At 37.5% G+C, this 16,420-nt stretch overlaps 1 protein-coding gene across 6 annotated transcripts in view; it reads right to left on the reverse strand.

The window, feature by feature from the left end:
- Positions 1-16,420, reverse strand: part of CHN1 (chimerin 1) — an 89,205-nt gene that overhangs the window by 56,493 nt on the left and 16,292 nt on the right. For 3 of the 6 annotated variants that reach the window (XM_085585087.1, XM_077785063.2, XM_085585088.1), the window contains 4 exons: positions 10,949-10,987; positions 10,271-10,330; positions 4,625-4,652; positions 3,639-3,752 (listed from right to left, as the gene is read on the reverse strand). In XM_085585087.1, the coding sequence (XP_085441213.1) occupies positions 3,639-3,742 (104 nt within the window). In that variant the 5' untranslated portion in view covers positions 3,743-3,752; positions 4,625-4,652; positions 10,271-10,330; positions 10,949-10,987. Of the gene's footprint in view, positions 1-828; positions 1,010-3,638; positions 3,753-4,404; positions 4,507-4,624; positions 4,653-10,270; positions 10,355-10,948; positions 10,988-16,420 lie in introns of those variants that run through there. The other 3 variants (XM_085585085.1, XM_085585089.1, XM_085585086.1) reach the window with 3 other exon arrangements.

Consider the following 16,420-nt stretch of genomic DNA (forward strand, 5'->3'; position numbering starts at 1 on the left):
TAAACCAACATTTAAATTACAATTTTCTTTTTCTTTAAGAACATACTTTTTCCTCTGTTACAAATTCTGAAAAAAATATTTTCTGAAAAAACCCCACCGTCTTTTGTTTCAAATTTAGATTTAAAAGGTAGTCTGCCTTTAGAAAAGTCATGATGCAAATTAATTGGCCAATAATGGATGAAAGTAGACAAAAATAGCTCATCATAAGACGATCAAAATGCAGCTTGTTATATAAGTGGAAAGCAGATTTTACAGTAACTCAACAGCAACTTTAAAAACTGAAAAGCTTTTTTTTGGTAAGAGTCATTTTCCCTACCTTACAAAGAAAAAATATTAAAGATCTTCACTTTAAACTCAATCATTTATTCTACAGTATTGCACTAAGAACAGCTGACCACTTTGCTTAAGCTTGCAAAAAGTATTATTTTTCCTGTCCTATATTTGGTAATTTAAGTAGTGCTAGGCTATGTCTGTAGCTATAGCAGCTCAGGAACAAGATCTTTAGATCTATTAAAGCTAGTTCCATAAAAGCACCACAGCATAATGCTTCATAGTGGTCAAAAACCCATTTAGAAGGGTTTAGAGAACAAAGAACTAAAACACGTGCTGCAGTTAATCTTGAACAGGATGTGCAGCCCTGGCTGGTATGGACACTGAGATTTTGGACATCAGCTACAACAGCTGGTGGAATCAAATGTAACACTGAAAGAGTTCTGTGATGATTTGAGGAATTGTCTGGCTTGGGTCCTCAGGACAAATCACAAAAAGCTTGTTCTTCTCCATTTCAGAAAAGATGGCTGGAAACATTCCATTACAGAGACATCATACCTTGCCATAGGAAGGGACATGATCCTGTTTCACTACCCTGCTCTTCACAACTGGATGCACTGGGCTTTTCAGGATTCCCAGGCACGCTGACACAAGCACAGAAGAAGACATCTGCCAGAGCTGGATGTGCTGGGCCATCTGTCTCACTTTTTGCCTGCCTCCCCAGCAGAGCCACCGGCAGCTACAAGCCAGGAAACAAACCTGTCTCAGTCTCAACATCAGCTGCTCCTACCCAGAGCTACCACAAGACTTTTATGTCTCAATGAACTGGGATTTCATGATGCAATGATGCTTCATAGGCAGTTTCTAACTTGCCCTAACCAGAATTGACAGACTGTCAAGGACTGACACACCAGACAACAAACAGTGAGAGAGATTGAGCAGATACACAGAAATACAGAGGGAACCAAGTACTTAAGCCATTAATTGACAGTACCTTAAAGAATCTAAATTTTACTCAACTTTTTTCCATTTTTTTTTTACCAAAATGTATCTGAAAACCAATCAGAAAACAAGGATATTTCATTTTATGTTTTGTCACTATGCTATTGAAGAATTAGAGCACCTCTAGTGAATTGCTGGGTTTACTGCATAAAAGTCTTGGAATCTGTGCTGTGTCTATTTTTTTATGTAACAGCTGACCAGGTTTTCTTTCCTCCCACACCTTCTAAGAGGTAAAACAAAGGTAAAGAAGAAAAAGCAAAAATCATACTGAGGTGATCTTAAAGTTAACATGACTGCTTCAGAGACAGACTGGCACTTAAACCTAGTATGAAAATACCAAGTTTGTTCATACAACTAAAAGAGAAAGGGTCAAAATTAGAGACCCTGAACTCAATCAAAGCTTTCTGTTGAACTTGGAAAAGTTTTGCTCATACATACCATCCTACTGACCAGCTCTGGTTTTGGCCATGGAAATTACATTCTTAAATTCCTGCTGGGACTATCTAAACTGCAGATGGGGCTATCTTTGCCATCTGGCAGTGTAGTGACCCAATCCACATGTGATGCTCTCAGAAAATGATAGAACTACATAAACTCATCATGGCAATCACAGCAAACTTCTCACAGTCAGGATGCACAGAGAGACTGCAGAAAGGACCTTTAAGAGAGGCTACAATGTCAGAAACACAGTGAATGGGCATTTTGGCGAATGGTTATATTCTACATTCATAATTCCAGGGAGGGGAAAAATGAAAACTGAGCAAAACTCTTTCTCCAGTCAATGGAAATGCAGACTTCTGCTACATTGCTTAGCAGTGATAAAAAAAACCCTAGTGGTAAAATTCCAGTGTGTGGAAGACAGAGCACCACAGTTCACAGAGTTTCACCTAAGATATGAGAGTTAACACCCTCATTCATACACTTGGAAGGCCAACAGCAGGACAACAGAGCATTACCTGCTGTGGGAAGGAAAGCAGCCACCTAGACCCACTGCCCCTGATACACAAGTCACCACTTTAACAAACTAAATGGCTGCAAGATGCTGCAGCTTCAGCTTCTGATGTGTTTTCCCAAACACTGAATTTCATTAAAATAAGTCAATGATAACAACTTTGCTATCATTTGAAACCTTTTCCCAAACTGATCACTAACAGCTATCCATTTTTTTCTCTATTTGGTATAAAATTGATTTCATTGTTTTGAAATGGGTTTTCCAGTGTGAGAGATACCATCAAACCTGGGAAAAAAACTATCTTTTGACTTGCTGGACTGGAGGTGCATTTGAAAAACAACCTGTAGCAATAATCCTACAAGATGCTCAACAGCTTCATCTTAGTCTACAGGCCCTGTGTCTTCTGCACCATTGAAAACAGAGGGTTGGAGCTCTGCCTTCAAGCCAGGTGTTACAACAACTGATTTCTTTGTAGCTTTAAAAGAATATTGCAAGAGCAGAAGATGATGAAATTTAGTATTATTTTAATAAGAAATACCAAATTTACACTGTTAAAGAAAGTCAGTGTAAATGTCAATAATGTTTCTCTTTGAAATCTTATTACTACAGAAACAAATATCCTATGAAAATATACTCTTTTTCCCCCTGAAAAGCTAATTCATCACAACCTATTATTTCAAGTCATTATTATTTTAATCATAATCTTATTTTACCCATATAAAACTTCCAGTAACTGCATCTTCTTCTTCAATGTTTTTCTGTCCCACTTAGATTTGCAACATTGCTAATAATCCATCTTCCATCTGAGTACTCAGGTGTACAGCACAGGCCACAATAACCTCCAGTATCTTAAAAGTAATTAAGCTATTTAAAACTTACAAGTAATTTTTGAGTTTTTTATATATAGCTGACCCACTTGCCAGAACTTTGCAGAATGCAGAAGCAGATCTGCAAACACTGCCAGCTAACAGGTGTTCAGACAAAAAAGGCCTCCTGATTTGTTGCCACTCCATGGAGAGACTAGGCAGGACTAAGTGCTCTTCAGCAACAGCTGCCTGGGCAGGACATGGCAGATGAGTCAGGGAACTCATAAGGTTCTTTTATTTCTTGATCACCTGCTCTCCCAACATCTGTATGGGGTCACATCTGTATCAGAGTGGGAGAAGGGCAAAATGAAGCCTCACCAGCAAAACCCCAATTGCTGTTATCCTGATGGTGCAAACAAAAAGGAATGCTAACACTTCAAAAAAGGGCATGCAAGGTTAAAGACACCAAAAATGTAGCTAGGGTAAAAAAGTATAATGATGAAAAAGAAATTAAAACAATTACAAAGAATTTTATGATCTGAGGTCAGCAACACAGTAAAACCATTTGAATATTTTATAAATTTAAAAATGAAATATTAATTACTGACCTTAATGCCAAAGTGTAGGTTCCAGGTTGCCTTTGGCTTTCACGAATGAGATAACTTCCCTCTGCAACACTTAATAATTGGTCAGCTTCCTCTCTTGAGATCATCCCATGGAATCTAAGGAACAAAATTTTTTTTTGAAACACATGCCTCTTCTCCTTTAGTGCACCTTTTGGTCTTCATTAAAAAGCACCAACAATAGTAATTAAAAAAGAAACAAACATAATGACAGATTTACAGGAATCTACAGTTTTAATTAATTTCCCTTTCTGCCTGTATTTGAAGTTACTTCAAATGGTTTAGAAAGGCTTCTAGGAAAGAATATATATGAAGCAAGTATATTGTTTTAAAATCTGCATGTATCAATTTAATGTGTAGAAATAAATCTGTTTTCTCCTGCTGGCTTCACATGTTTTGTGCTAGTGGCATGCAATCAAACATTTGGAAGCATTTGAGGATATTTTATGCAACCCCTGAGATTTTAGCAAGTTGCTGTAATCTCAGTAATTGCTGATGTAATAACCCAGCAACACTACACATCTTTTACCAAAATAAACATAAGATCTTCTTTGTTCCTCCACACTAAATCTAACCATCTTTGCATTAGCAATCTGAAACAGAAGACACATAGAGACTGATTGTATATTGCATTTGGGATCCAAATATCTTTTCTTCCTAAACAGAAACACATTTTGCAAAGCCAACGGGAGAGGGAGACAGAAAAAGACAATCCCTTGAAAGTACAGAAATGTATGTATGTTTTTCTCACTTAAAGTAGCACTCAGTGATATCCATATCCATCAGAAATTGCAGCTGTAATTTCAGACAGACAAAAGTGATGGCACTGTAATAAAGATCTGATGGTGAGACACACTGCTGTAAAACATTCAGAAGAAACAGAGCACAGACTAAACACTTGACACCTTTTCTGTAACTATTATTAACCAACATGTCAGGATAAACAACTTTCAGAGATGTTTGTTACTTACTCTCTTCCATAATATTTGGGTCTGTTCTCTACCTAGAAAAAACAACAGAAATTGTAATGTTTTATAACAAGAGAAGCCATACACTACATGGACTGTTTACAATATAGTATTAAAACCAGAAAGGGATTTAATGTGAAAGTGCAGGCAAAAATAATCTAGAACATAATTTCCCCTGTGATTAGAACATAGGGAAACCAAAGGGACACCTTCAGAAAATGTTGCACTTGTGAATGGCTTAAAACGGAGTGAGAAAGGATGAGCCACTGGATCATGTCATCCTCAGGATCTGCATATACAAACTGATGGCATTAAATACTGCTTTTACAAAGTGCCAGACAGAGGAAATGAGTTTGCACTTCATGCATGTAAGTTCACCATATTGTTGAGTGCTCATCTATGTGAAACATCTATGAACCTCTTAAATTTACAGGCAACTTTCCATCACAGAGCTGTTGGTGTCCCTGCTGAAATAAAGCCACTACTACACAGCCCCTCAGAGTGAGGCCAAATAGTCCAGTAAATCATCAAGTGCCTAAGTCTTGTACTTCTATCACCTAAAAGACTTCAAAAACAGGTGTGCATGTGTTCTGTAGTGCAACTCCACCTTGTCTGTGCTTCAGAGACCTTATGGTGTAAATGCACACAATATGCACGGCTGTCAGGGTACAAGTTGCCTGATAATTATTTTAGATGAAGTAATGCATCTTCATTCGTCCAGGAAGTTTAGAGCCAAGTGAGGAACAGCATATCCCACAGAAATCAGCTAATAATCTAAACCACTTTGGAGAGTAAAAGTCAACAGTTATACAACTTGAAATACAGAAGTATAAAACAATCCAGCTATGCTGAAACACAGAATGCCACATTAGTTTCTTTTTTCCATCTTTTCAACAAAAAGCCTATGAATATTAGTGCTTCTCTCCAGTTTTTTCAGTGGAGTATAAAGATTTCAGATATCCAAAACAACAAAAAACAACATACATCCAGATGTACAATCTAATAACAATTCTTCAACATTTCCAGCAAATAAAAAGCTATTGTAATGATTCATCAATTTGGAAAAAACATTCCATCACTGGAAATATTTATCATGTTCTAAAACATTTCCTTTTCCTTTATAACAGCAAACAAGAGTTGCCTGGTGTGATAGCTGTTTTCAAAGGGCCTGAAGAGACAGGATTATTTCAAAAAAGAAGAAAGGTCTTAGATATTTTTTGCTAAATGTAGGCTATTTCTTCAATATGAAGATAGCAACATAAACAGAGAAAAAAATGAAAGCATTTTATTGTTGTTGTCATAGAAACTTGCAACAATTCTTAACTAAAACCCTTAAGCCAAGAAACTAGTTTAGGGCAGTTGTTAAAAGAATAATCCTGTCATGAATAAGATTTTGTTGTCTGTCTAGTGAGATTTTATCTTTATGTCAGTGAATTTATAAGACAGAACTGTAAAATTTATATAAGCAAAAGCATTCATTTTCAGAAATGGATTAGCAACTTGACAGGGCATCTTCAGAGTACTTGCAAGTCCTAAGAAAATTTATAATATACTCTGTGCAAACATTTGAAAATGTGAACAGGCAGATGACTGGAAGAAAGCATGTGAAAAAAACCCCACAGGACTCCCAGGCATTTGTAACTAGGCTTGCAGTCCATGTTAGTGGATGATGAGTTAAAAAGGAAAACAAGCACTTCTGTTAACACTGTCTCTACTGATCAGTTTTACCAACTTGCAATAACTTCAGTATCAATGTTGATGTGCAACACTTTTTGCTTGACTCAGTGCAGCTGGAACCTCAATTCACTGAGTTTTATTGACTGTTTATTTGTGTTTTGGGGGTTATTTTCATCACTTTTACATTTACGATAATATTAGGGGGGTTTGACATCTATATTGACATACATTAAGACTTTAAGAAAATTCCATCAGAACTCAGCAGGGGCCTTCTAATTCACTCAGAATGACTGGGCTACACACACAGTGCAGTATGTGTGCATTGAGAAAACCACACAGACTCTCTGTAAGCCAAATTGACCATGTAAGACAGTAAATGCTGTTCTCAGGCTTTCTGTAAAGCTTCTGGCAGGTGTTACACCAACTGCACTCTCTGCAACTAAGACACAGTGTTCTTATCCTTAACTGCACTGGAACCAGAAGCAACGTGCAGCTTTCTGGGTCTTTTATGCTTCCTTGGACTTCAAAGAGTTTCTGGCAGACTGCATTCTACAAAATTAATTCTACAAATGACAATTGCAGGCATCCACATCTCCTCCCTTTGCACCTGAGCACTGAAAGCCAAAACAGTTTAGTTCAGAAGTTTCAATAGTCTAACTTTCACAGTTTGTCATCCTTAAGTTAACAAGATAAAACCAAAATATCCAGACTGGAACTAAACCCATCCAAGTAAGGAAATATATTTTAAAAAAAGACGATAGCAAGCAATTGGTCCTATTAGCTAAAGCTGATAGATGAAAATACAGTGTAATTATCCTCTGCAGAATTCTTTTCTGATCTGGCAATATTTTGGGACTAAAGCATTGCTGAGTGTGAGTAGGAGCAGCCATAGCTGCTTCTTTTTCTCTGTATCCAGCAAAGATCAGCTGAGCCACTGCCTTTTGACTTCTCAGGATTTTTACTTATGGGAAAAATTTCCTGTTGCTGTTTGCTTGGCAAAGTTTTAAAAATTGTTCCTAAATTGGAAAACAAATGGGGGGAACAAAGCATGAGATACTTGTTTTCAACAAGTTTATTTGGATATCACTAATGCAGAGACCATGGGAAAAAATTAAGGTCTCCCTGTGATACCTTCAAGAAACACAAAGGTCAACAAGATATCCACCATTGCTTGATTTGTTATTTTTTCAAACTGAGGGGTGAAGGCAATGCAACCAAATTTATGAACAGACAAATCAGGCAGACGTGGCAAGCAACTTATAGTAGACATTCCTTTGGAAAAGAGCTTAGCTACAATGAAATTTGGAAAGTCATCCCAGTCAAATAACATGCAAATAAAGCCACCCTTTACAAACAGCTCTAGTAAGGATGTGCATTATATATGCCCATATTCTGTCTTTCTTGACCATTTTCACAATACTACACAGAGATGTTGTTTAACAGGTTTATTAACTATTAGCACCGAATTAGGATGAAGCCTCCTAAAAGGGCAGAAAGAGCCGTGATTTTAATTATCTTCATACTATGTATTTTTTCATATAGTTATTTTAAATTGTTCATTGAATGCTTTTATATATAAGTCAAGGCTGCCCTAAATATGCCTATGCGTGCACCTGTGTATACAATATTATATGCACAAAAAATATTAATTTCATTGAGGAAATACAGTATTAATTGGACAAACAACATTATAATTTGCAGGCAAGCCTCATGCAGAAGTCAACCTCAGAATGTTATGGAATTATCAACTTTAACCTCATGGATTATTAAAAGACTTCGCTCTGCTGCACCTTCACAATAAAAAATCCCAAATGAATGCAATTCTCTTTTTACTTCAGCATCTCTCCACTGATCTGTGTGTTACCCTGATATGAGCAGAGCAGAAACTTGAATTCTTTGTATTTGAGAAGCATTTCAAGTTAAGTAGGTCATTCTGTTGAATACACCTCTCAGGATCAGCACTTGTACAATGTGTGCCTTTGCACATTAAATAAAAGGTTGGGATTTTTTTATGGTGTGATTTTCAATTATTCTTTAACAAGTGTTTTTCCCCCTAATCATCTCTACTCCTTTTGTCAACAAGTGGATTACAATAAGGCAAGAAGAGCAATTCACGTGTTAATACCTCACCAAATTACATATTGTTCATTCCCACTGACCTCTTTGATGTTCTCAGGACCAAAATTCTCTTCCTAATATTTATGAATTTGTTTATACACTGAATAATTCAACCACTTAGGAAAAGATTCTGCTCCCCACTGACTCATGTGTGGCTGCTAATAGAAACCCAGCTGAGAAAGAACAGATCACAAAGCTCAACACAAGCAAGAGAAGCTGAGACCAGAGAGAAAGGTTAACAAGTTACTGCTTGCTGAATATATTTTCACTTCAAATCAGCTCAGCTGCATAAATTGTTCAACACTTATAATGAAAAACTGTTATCTGCATTATAAAGAATTAACGCAGAAGTCAGAAAATGCACACTGATAATGTACTTCTTAAATTTTGCCTTTATTAGTTAAAAATAAGCTTCCAATAACTTTTTTAAAAGAATAAACTAATGCCTCAATGACAAAATTATTATTTAATATGCTCTTTTCTGCAGATAATTACCTGACTGATTCTTTCCTAGTTTTGTGTTATTTACTTCTATTCTCACTAGTTTCTAAACCCACAGTTTTTATTTCTCAGTTTCTACAACAGTGTTCGTGGTGCAGACACAGGTTTACTCTGCAGAGTTCAAGAAGCTATTTTAAAACACAGAATGTCTCCGTTTTTTGTTCACTCTGACACAGGGATAGTTTCACACTTACTTAAAATTTTTCATATGTTGTAATCTTGTTTGGAATAAATTCATAGAAATATGACATTACAGACACGAATGGGTTGCATTTCATTCTCCACTGATGACAGAACTTAGCAGTGTTTCCATTGTTTGTGATACTTTTGCAAGTCCCCCATTGATTGTAACAGGCTGGAGGCCACCACTCATCCATAGCAAATTCTACTTTTGCAAACCAGTCCAACTTTTTAATTAACTATCTCTATTAGAGCTAGTAAAATTTTCCAATTAACAGAATTTAAATTCAGTGAAAATGAGGATGAGAAAGTTGTAGTAGTCAGTGTGATTCATATTTGAAGATCTACGCAGATGCTTTTATATTTGGCTGGCAAGTTTCTTGTTCTATTCTAAAAAGAGGACAATCTGTATCTGATCAATAGCTGAACAATTTCCATCACATAGAGGCAGTAAATTTTTTTAATTTTAAGATACTGAATACACATTTATGTCTCTGCCAATTTGACTGGATTAGCTAATAATATTCTAAGAAACACTATGAAAAATAACTTAACATGAACTTTGCTTGTGAGTTCTTACCACCTAGGACAAAAGTCCTCGAAGCCCTTCTCTGCAGCCAAACCAGCCTGGGATATAATGCTAACCTATCTCACTGAATATTCCAGACTCCTTCATCAGTTTACAATTTCTCCCTGACTACAGAGCACATCTACTTTTACAGTCAAATAATTACAAAATAATTACAATTGTCATGTTAAGCATTGTATGATTTCCTTAACTGTGCTGGTTCTTTCAATTATGGGTTGGTTTGGGTTTTTAAAATTTCTTTGTTGTTTTTATTTTGTTTTTTTTATTTTAAGTAAAATGAAGGTTATAATTCTGTGGGAATTAAAACATTCACAAGTCAGATCCTCATGAGAAAATGAGGAAAAAATGTATGTTTCCATATATCTAAGAATCAAAAAGTAGTAAATGATTCTCAGTAAATGATGATACACATCAAAATGCTTTAAATTCCATTTTTAGAACAAATGGATTTCCGAGTACCAGTGCCCCAAGGATACTCACTCTAATCACAGCACAAAGTGTCCCAAGGAACCACTCTTTGGGCTGGACACAATTAAGTCCAGACATGGAATTACTGGACCGTATAAAACTGAACACTGTGATACCTACCTCACTAGTGCAGGTTATTCTTCTAGGATGGGGAGCTTCCTGTTGCAACTGATACACTGGGAGGAGGCAGAAGTTAAATTCTAATTAATAGAGAATCATTGTGTAAGTTAGGCATTTTAACATTAAACATTGCAGTTTAAATAAAGGAGACGTTCTGCAAAGTTTAACACAAGGATACAAAGGATGTAAAAATTTACTAACAAGTGGTCAGAAAAACAGAATGTTGCAAGCCAAAACAGAATATATATTTTCTTTATAATTAATTCATCAAGTAATATGGAATAACTAGGTGAGATCAGACAAGTTCCAACAAACAGATCAGAAAAAGGATCATAATAAACACAAACTAAAGTTCATTATATGTCAAACCAGGCTGCTGTCACACTTCCTTTGATAAGCACATGGAGCCCAATGCTACTATGCTGGGCACACACCCAGTCACCTGCAATACATGAAGACTTTGCAAGAGTCATTCAGAACTGTGCACTATCAAACCCTCTGTCCTTGGGGTAGTGAACCTCCTTCCTTGAACCTATCTCTAAATTGAAGTGAATCCCTTTGATGCTTCCTAAATTCACATTCTGATGAAAAGAGAATTGACTCTTTTAAAGCATCCAACTGAAACTTTTTCAGTTCTAACTTGGGAAAAAAACCCAAAATGCTGAGATACTTACAGTAAGATTTCCAAACAGGTGGTCTGTATTCATCAGTATCTGAAAGAAAACAAAAAAATCTTAATGCTGCATACGAAACATTTTAACACAGAAAAAACTACAAAAGCATTTGCAGATTTATTAAGATAATATTGCACCTAGGTTCTAAACTTACTTTTTACTATTATAGAAAAACTTGTTATAATTTCCCCCTTTTTACTTAAACTAAAAATGTGAAAAGGCATTTTCTTTATCTAGCTAGGAAAAAAACACAGAAACAAATCTGAAAAATGGCAAACATGCAGATCAGAAGCATGTGAGGAGGAAGAATGTATATTATTTTACTATGTATATATCTGTAAGTTCCATGTTCAATTACATCAGAAAGATTTTTAAAATCTCAATTTATATTCCAATAAATGAGTTTCCATGCAACTTATCCTGCCACTAGCTTTTTCCTCTTCTGGATAGCAACTAACAACTCCTAAAATAAAATCAGAGTATGCAAGGACAGTGAAATATTTTGGAAAAAAGAAGGGAGTTTTTTTCATACTGAGTACAAGCTCTTTCTGGAAGTAGTGAGCATATATTAAAAGTAACAACGTATTTCTACTCCAAAATTTTAATTCTCAAATACCATTTTTAAAAAATAAAATGCCAATGTCTTCTAAGTTCTGTCACCTTTATGACCTGTTTTACAACTGATCTGACTTTGAGTTTAGGGCTATGCTGCAAACTTTGACTCAGATCCCCTGTTCTACTGCTCTGACCAGCTTCAGTTCTGATGCCACAAGTCAGCAAGGTTTTCAGCAAGATGTTTATCTGCCTTGGAGCTGGTGAGAATTATTCCATCCTCACTAGCACAGGGTCACAGGCTGAGGCAGCCTTGCTGTCTGAAGCCACTCCTGACTGCAGCGTTCGTGCCTGAGCTCTGTTTGCAACCATCTGCTCATTGGAACCACCTGCTGCACCCAACACAATAGGAATTTCTAGTTTTCATTATAAGGTTACATAAAAATCAAGCAATCTGGGAACCTGTTGCTTGAATTTTGGCCTGAGTGGCATCTCCACTTCAGAGTCCTTAAGGGTTGCAAAACTGAGCCTGAAGCTGAGATTTTGCTTTGCCTCCCCTTTGAGTAAGCAATGTCTTCTTCAGATACTTGCTGTAGTCCATCTCTCACACATGGTCACGTCAAATATCTCTAAACTAGAGCTTAGTGGAAGGAGATATTTTCCAGTTTAACTGGCACAGGCTTTGCCAGACCCTCCCAGAACACTCCCTGCCCTGACTGCACTGTTATTTTGTTCCATATTTTACCCCATATTTTAGCCCTGTGCATGAAGAGGGTGCAGACCTTGCAGACCACCTAGGTGGAAGTGGGTTTTATAAATACAATTCATTATAACTTTATTTTTAAGGCAGCACTCAGTTAAACTGCCATCCCCCTGATTATGATGGGGTTTGATCTCTGGAAGGTCCTGCAGATGCTCTACCACATCCTGCAGAACAGCAAGAACACCTTGAATATGCAGACACCTTAAGCAGCTCGTGCTTCACTGTGGTAGTAAAAGCAAATCAGCAGCAACAGATGCAGCCAGGGTAATTCATTCCTGCTTTGATACCTTTAATTAAGGCAGTGCAAGTCGATTCATTCCAGAAGCATTGTAACATGATCCTTTAGCAATGCAATGTCACGTGGAAAAGGGGCAAAATTTTAAAGTAAAAATAATGGCTTTAGTCCCAGAAGACAACTCTTACCCACCACCTGAATTTACTTTTCATATACTCTGGGTCTTGGCAATATATGCCTAGTTGAATTCACAAATAAATAGTAAAGGACAATACACACTGTATTTTTAAAATATGAGCTGACTGGTAGGAAAATACAAACATCTTGGCAGTCTAACCTATACTTCCTCACACTCAAGCCATGCAATTGTTACAGCTAAGGACATTGTGGTTATAAAACTAAAAAGTGACAATATTTGTGCCAAATGAAAAACCTCAAACCTTGTTAAAGTCAGACAAGAACAGCAGTTACTTTCATACAAGAAATAGCTAACATTCAGAAATGGAAAGGAATGATTTATGTTATGCAGCTGTGCAGAAGGGTTTTGTTAGAAAAAAAATCTGTCGGTGAGCTTTATTGCCTTTACAGTGTGAGAATACCCTCCGGCCATCCCACACGAGGTAATGAAAAAACAAAAGGTGAATTCCATTGTGATTTTTTTAAAAAAGTGTAGCAGCAAACACAAGCACACTGAAACAGTGAAGCAGAGGGTTTGTAATGTTTGTTTCTGAGCAAGAATGTTTCTGTTACTAAAACTATCCTACTACACAAAGATGAAATAGAATAAGCACAAACACCAGCTCTGTCTATTAGTTATCTGTTTTTAAAGGTTAACCGATGTGGGCCCATTTAATACATCAAAAGTATTTAGAAATTCATTATTAGGAAAAGGGTTTGATTTTCAGATAGTACAGGCTTCCACGTGCAGCATCTCCAATTAGGCTTCTGAAAAGCACTTACAGGCATGATAAAACCACATAAAATGCAGAACCCAAAATACATTTTCTCACTAATGCTGCAGCACTTTCTAATTAATGCAATAAACTACACTGTCAGTTCTCAGATTTTTTTCACAGTAACTCAGCTCTGCTAAATGTTTCCAGGATAAAATAATTTTCCACAAGCTGTGCATCAGGTTCTATCTTAACTGTATTTTCTGCCCTAAGTGAGATGCAATTAAACTTAAAGCTACTCTTCTCCAAAGGCCTCGAGCATTAGGGAAAACATAAATAAGCTGATGCTATCAGCTCTGTCCAGATATGATCCTACCAGCACTGGTCAGATTTTTACCAGTATGAAGGCACTCTCAATCAGCAAAAGCATTTCAGATCAGGGACACTGTCCATGTACATAAATTGCAGTTTCAAACTGAGACCAGTTTCAAGCTGATACTTTCCCTTAGAACTAACTGGGCTACAAACACAGTGAAGATGATATGTACTTAAAAACCACACAGATTTCCCAAAAGCCAAATTTACCATGTAAGACAGTAAACACTTTTCTTCAGCTTTCTATAAAGCTTCTGACAAATGTTGTTACACCAGCTTTACTGTGAGCAACTCAGACATAGTGTTTGTTCTTACTTTGGCAGTTTGTACAAGCAGTATTTAATGCCATCAGTTAATATATGTAGAATCCTGAGGATGATCCAAGTGGCTCATCCTTTCTCACTTTGTTTCATTCAGAAGTGCAAAGTTACCTGAAGATCTGCCTTTGGTTTCCTTATATTCTAATCACAAGAGAAATTCTGGTTACTCAGCACTTGCTTGCCATTGTCCTCTTCACCCACAACATACTCCTCTCTTTTCCAGGACTTTGCCTTCCCCCAGCCTTGGCAATCTCCACCTCCATGCAAGACTCTCCCCTCATCCTTGAGCAGTGCTTTGGTTTGCTTCCCCATGTTGTCCTGTTGGGATTCACCTACCCATGCCACTCTATCTGCTCAGCATCTCATTCTGAAGCAATTTTGTCTCATCTCATCTCTACTCCAAGGCTCCTTGCAATTTGCTTAAATACAGAGAAAACAGCCCAGAGCAGCACACCAGGCAGCTTCTGGCAACAGTCACAAATGTCACAGTGGGCAGGAGTGTCACTCTCTGGGTCCAGAATGCCCTCCTTTGAGCACATCAATTCACCAAGAAAAAAAAAAAAAGGAAACTATGCATCTTGAACATGAACCACCTGCAATTAAGAATTGAAAAGTGTAGACTGACCATCAGAAATACTCACTTCCACAAAAATGGGCTTCTGCCAATAGACAACCATACAGCCATTTAGAAAGTTCAAATACAGACACAAACACCAGGAGAACATCTCAGATTTTCCATAAACACAAATGTGACTAATTGTGACATTACAATGTAGCATTCCCCTATGTTATTTTGCTTCTTTCTTACCCACTCCTATTTTATCCACTGTATAAATTTGCACAACTGCAGTTCTTTCAGACATTTTAACTGCAGATATGAAAACTGCTACTATTGCCTCAAACTGTTTAGAGTGCTTATCTTTGTGTATTCTTTTTAAAGAAAGAATAAAAATGTTTACCTCTGCTTAAAATGGCTCCCCACCAGAGATCAGCCAGTTCAAGGGTAGAGGAGCAGCAGCAGCTTAACTCTGCAGGTTAACCCCATAAAGCAATGTAGGACTTATGGAGAGATTAACTGTAAAGAATTTAGTTTCCTTTTACTGGATGTCAGTACCTGCACCTTGGTCATCTCCAACATCAGAGATTAATGCTGTCTGGGAGGAAACAATCATCTATCTGCTGAGACAGCAGCTCTTACCCCAACCTTTGGATTTATTTGATAATATCTCTATTGAATACAGGTGAGGCCTCAGGTGGGGAACTTTGTGAAAGAGGCAGTTCTCAGCCATGTGGACCAAATACCAACATGATCAGGAGAAAAAAAAATGTCTGATTTCATGTTCTGAACTGGTCTAGGACCAAAGAATGGTGTAAGTCACAAATATGAGAAGATGCAAGAAAGTATAAACATTCTTCTGTAATCTCCAGCTAGGCACTAGCCAGAAAGTGTGTGCTGTGAGATGCTAATCTTGCTTTGTTTGGCAGCAGCATGTATCAAAAATTAACTCCTGGAGAGATTCATGACCAGCCCAGTGGATGTGGCCATTTGCTGACCCGTGCAACAGACACCTTTTTGTGCCTGAAAAGCAACTTCTAGAAAATTTGCCTCCAGCCCCCACATCTTCCTTATTAGCACCTTCTCTATACCCAATTGGTGCACCTAAAAAAAATCACTTGAGTTAGAGAAAAAAAGCTATAATCTATTTGCTGGTGAGATTCTCAAGCCACAAAAAACCCCACAGTTTAACAGAAAATGTCATTTCATCTCTGTTTTTCAAAGTACAAATGCCAACAGCATTTCAGAAACTAAGCTCAAGCAATCACAAAATGTTTTCAGCAGCAGCCAAGCAGGCCCTAGCAGTGAGGGCTTTTACACACTCCAACCAAAATAAAACTCAAACTGTACTGAGTTAATTGAAGGATGAATACAGCCACTGCCCTAGGCAGCAGCACTAAAACAGATGGGATACAACTCCATGGTTTCAGGGTAAATATGAGAAGCTGATCCTTGGCTGCAGCAGCACTGGAAGTGTTTTGCAGCAGTCCCTGTGCAGCTGGCAGCAGGAGGGGAAGATGATGCCAGGCAGCTTCTGGAGAGGGGCAGCAGGGTTTAGGGTGCAGAAAACACCAAACCATCCCTGTCTAGAGCAGGTGTAGTGAAGAAGGGACACACACCAAGCATCCTTCATTGCTCCTTGGGATGCCCTCTTCTTTGCACCCCCCAGCTACCAGGAGCAGTAGGTTGGATGACCATGATGGGGTGGTGGGGAGAAGGACCTTGATGCAAAGAGCAAGTGTCACATGCATGGCTGGTGCCCACGAGGTGCTGTGGAA

Source organism: Lonchura striata, chromosome 7 (genome assembly GCF_050655825.1).
Source record: "Lonchura striata isolate lonStrDom1 chromosome 7, ASM5065582v1, whole genome shotgun sequence".
Classification (NCBI taxonomy): Eukaryota; Metazoa; Chordata; class Aves; order Passeriformes; family Estrildidae; genus Lonchura; species Lonchura striata.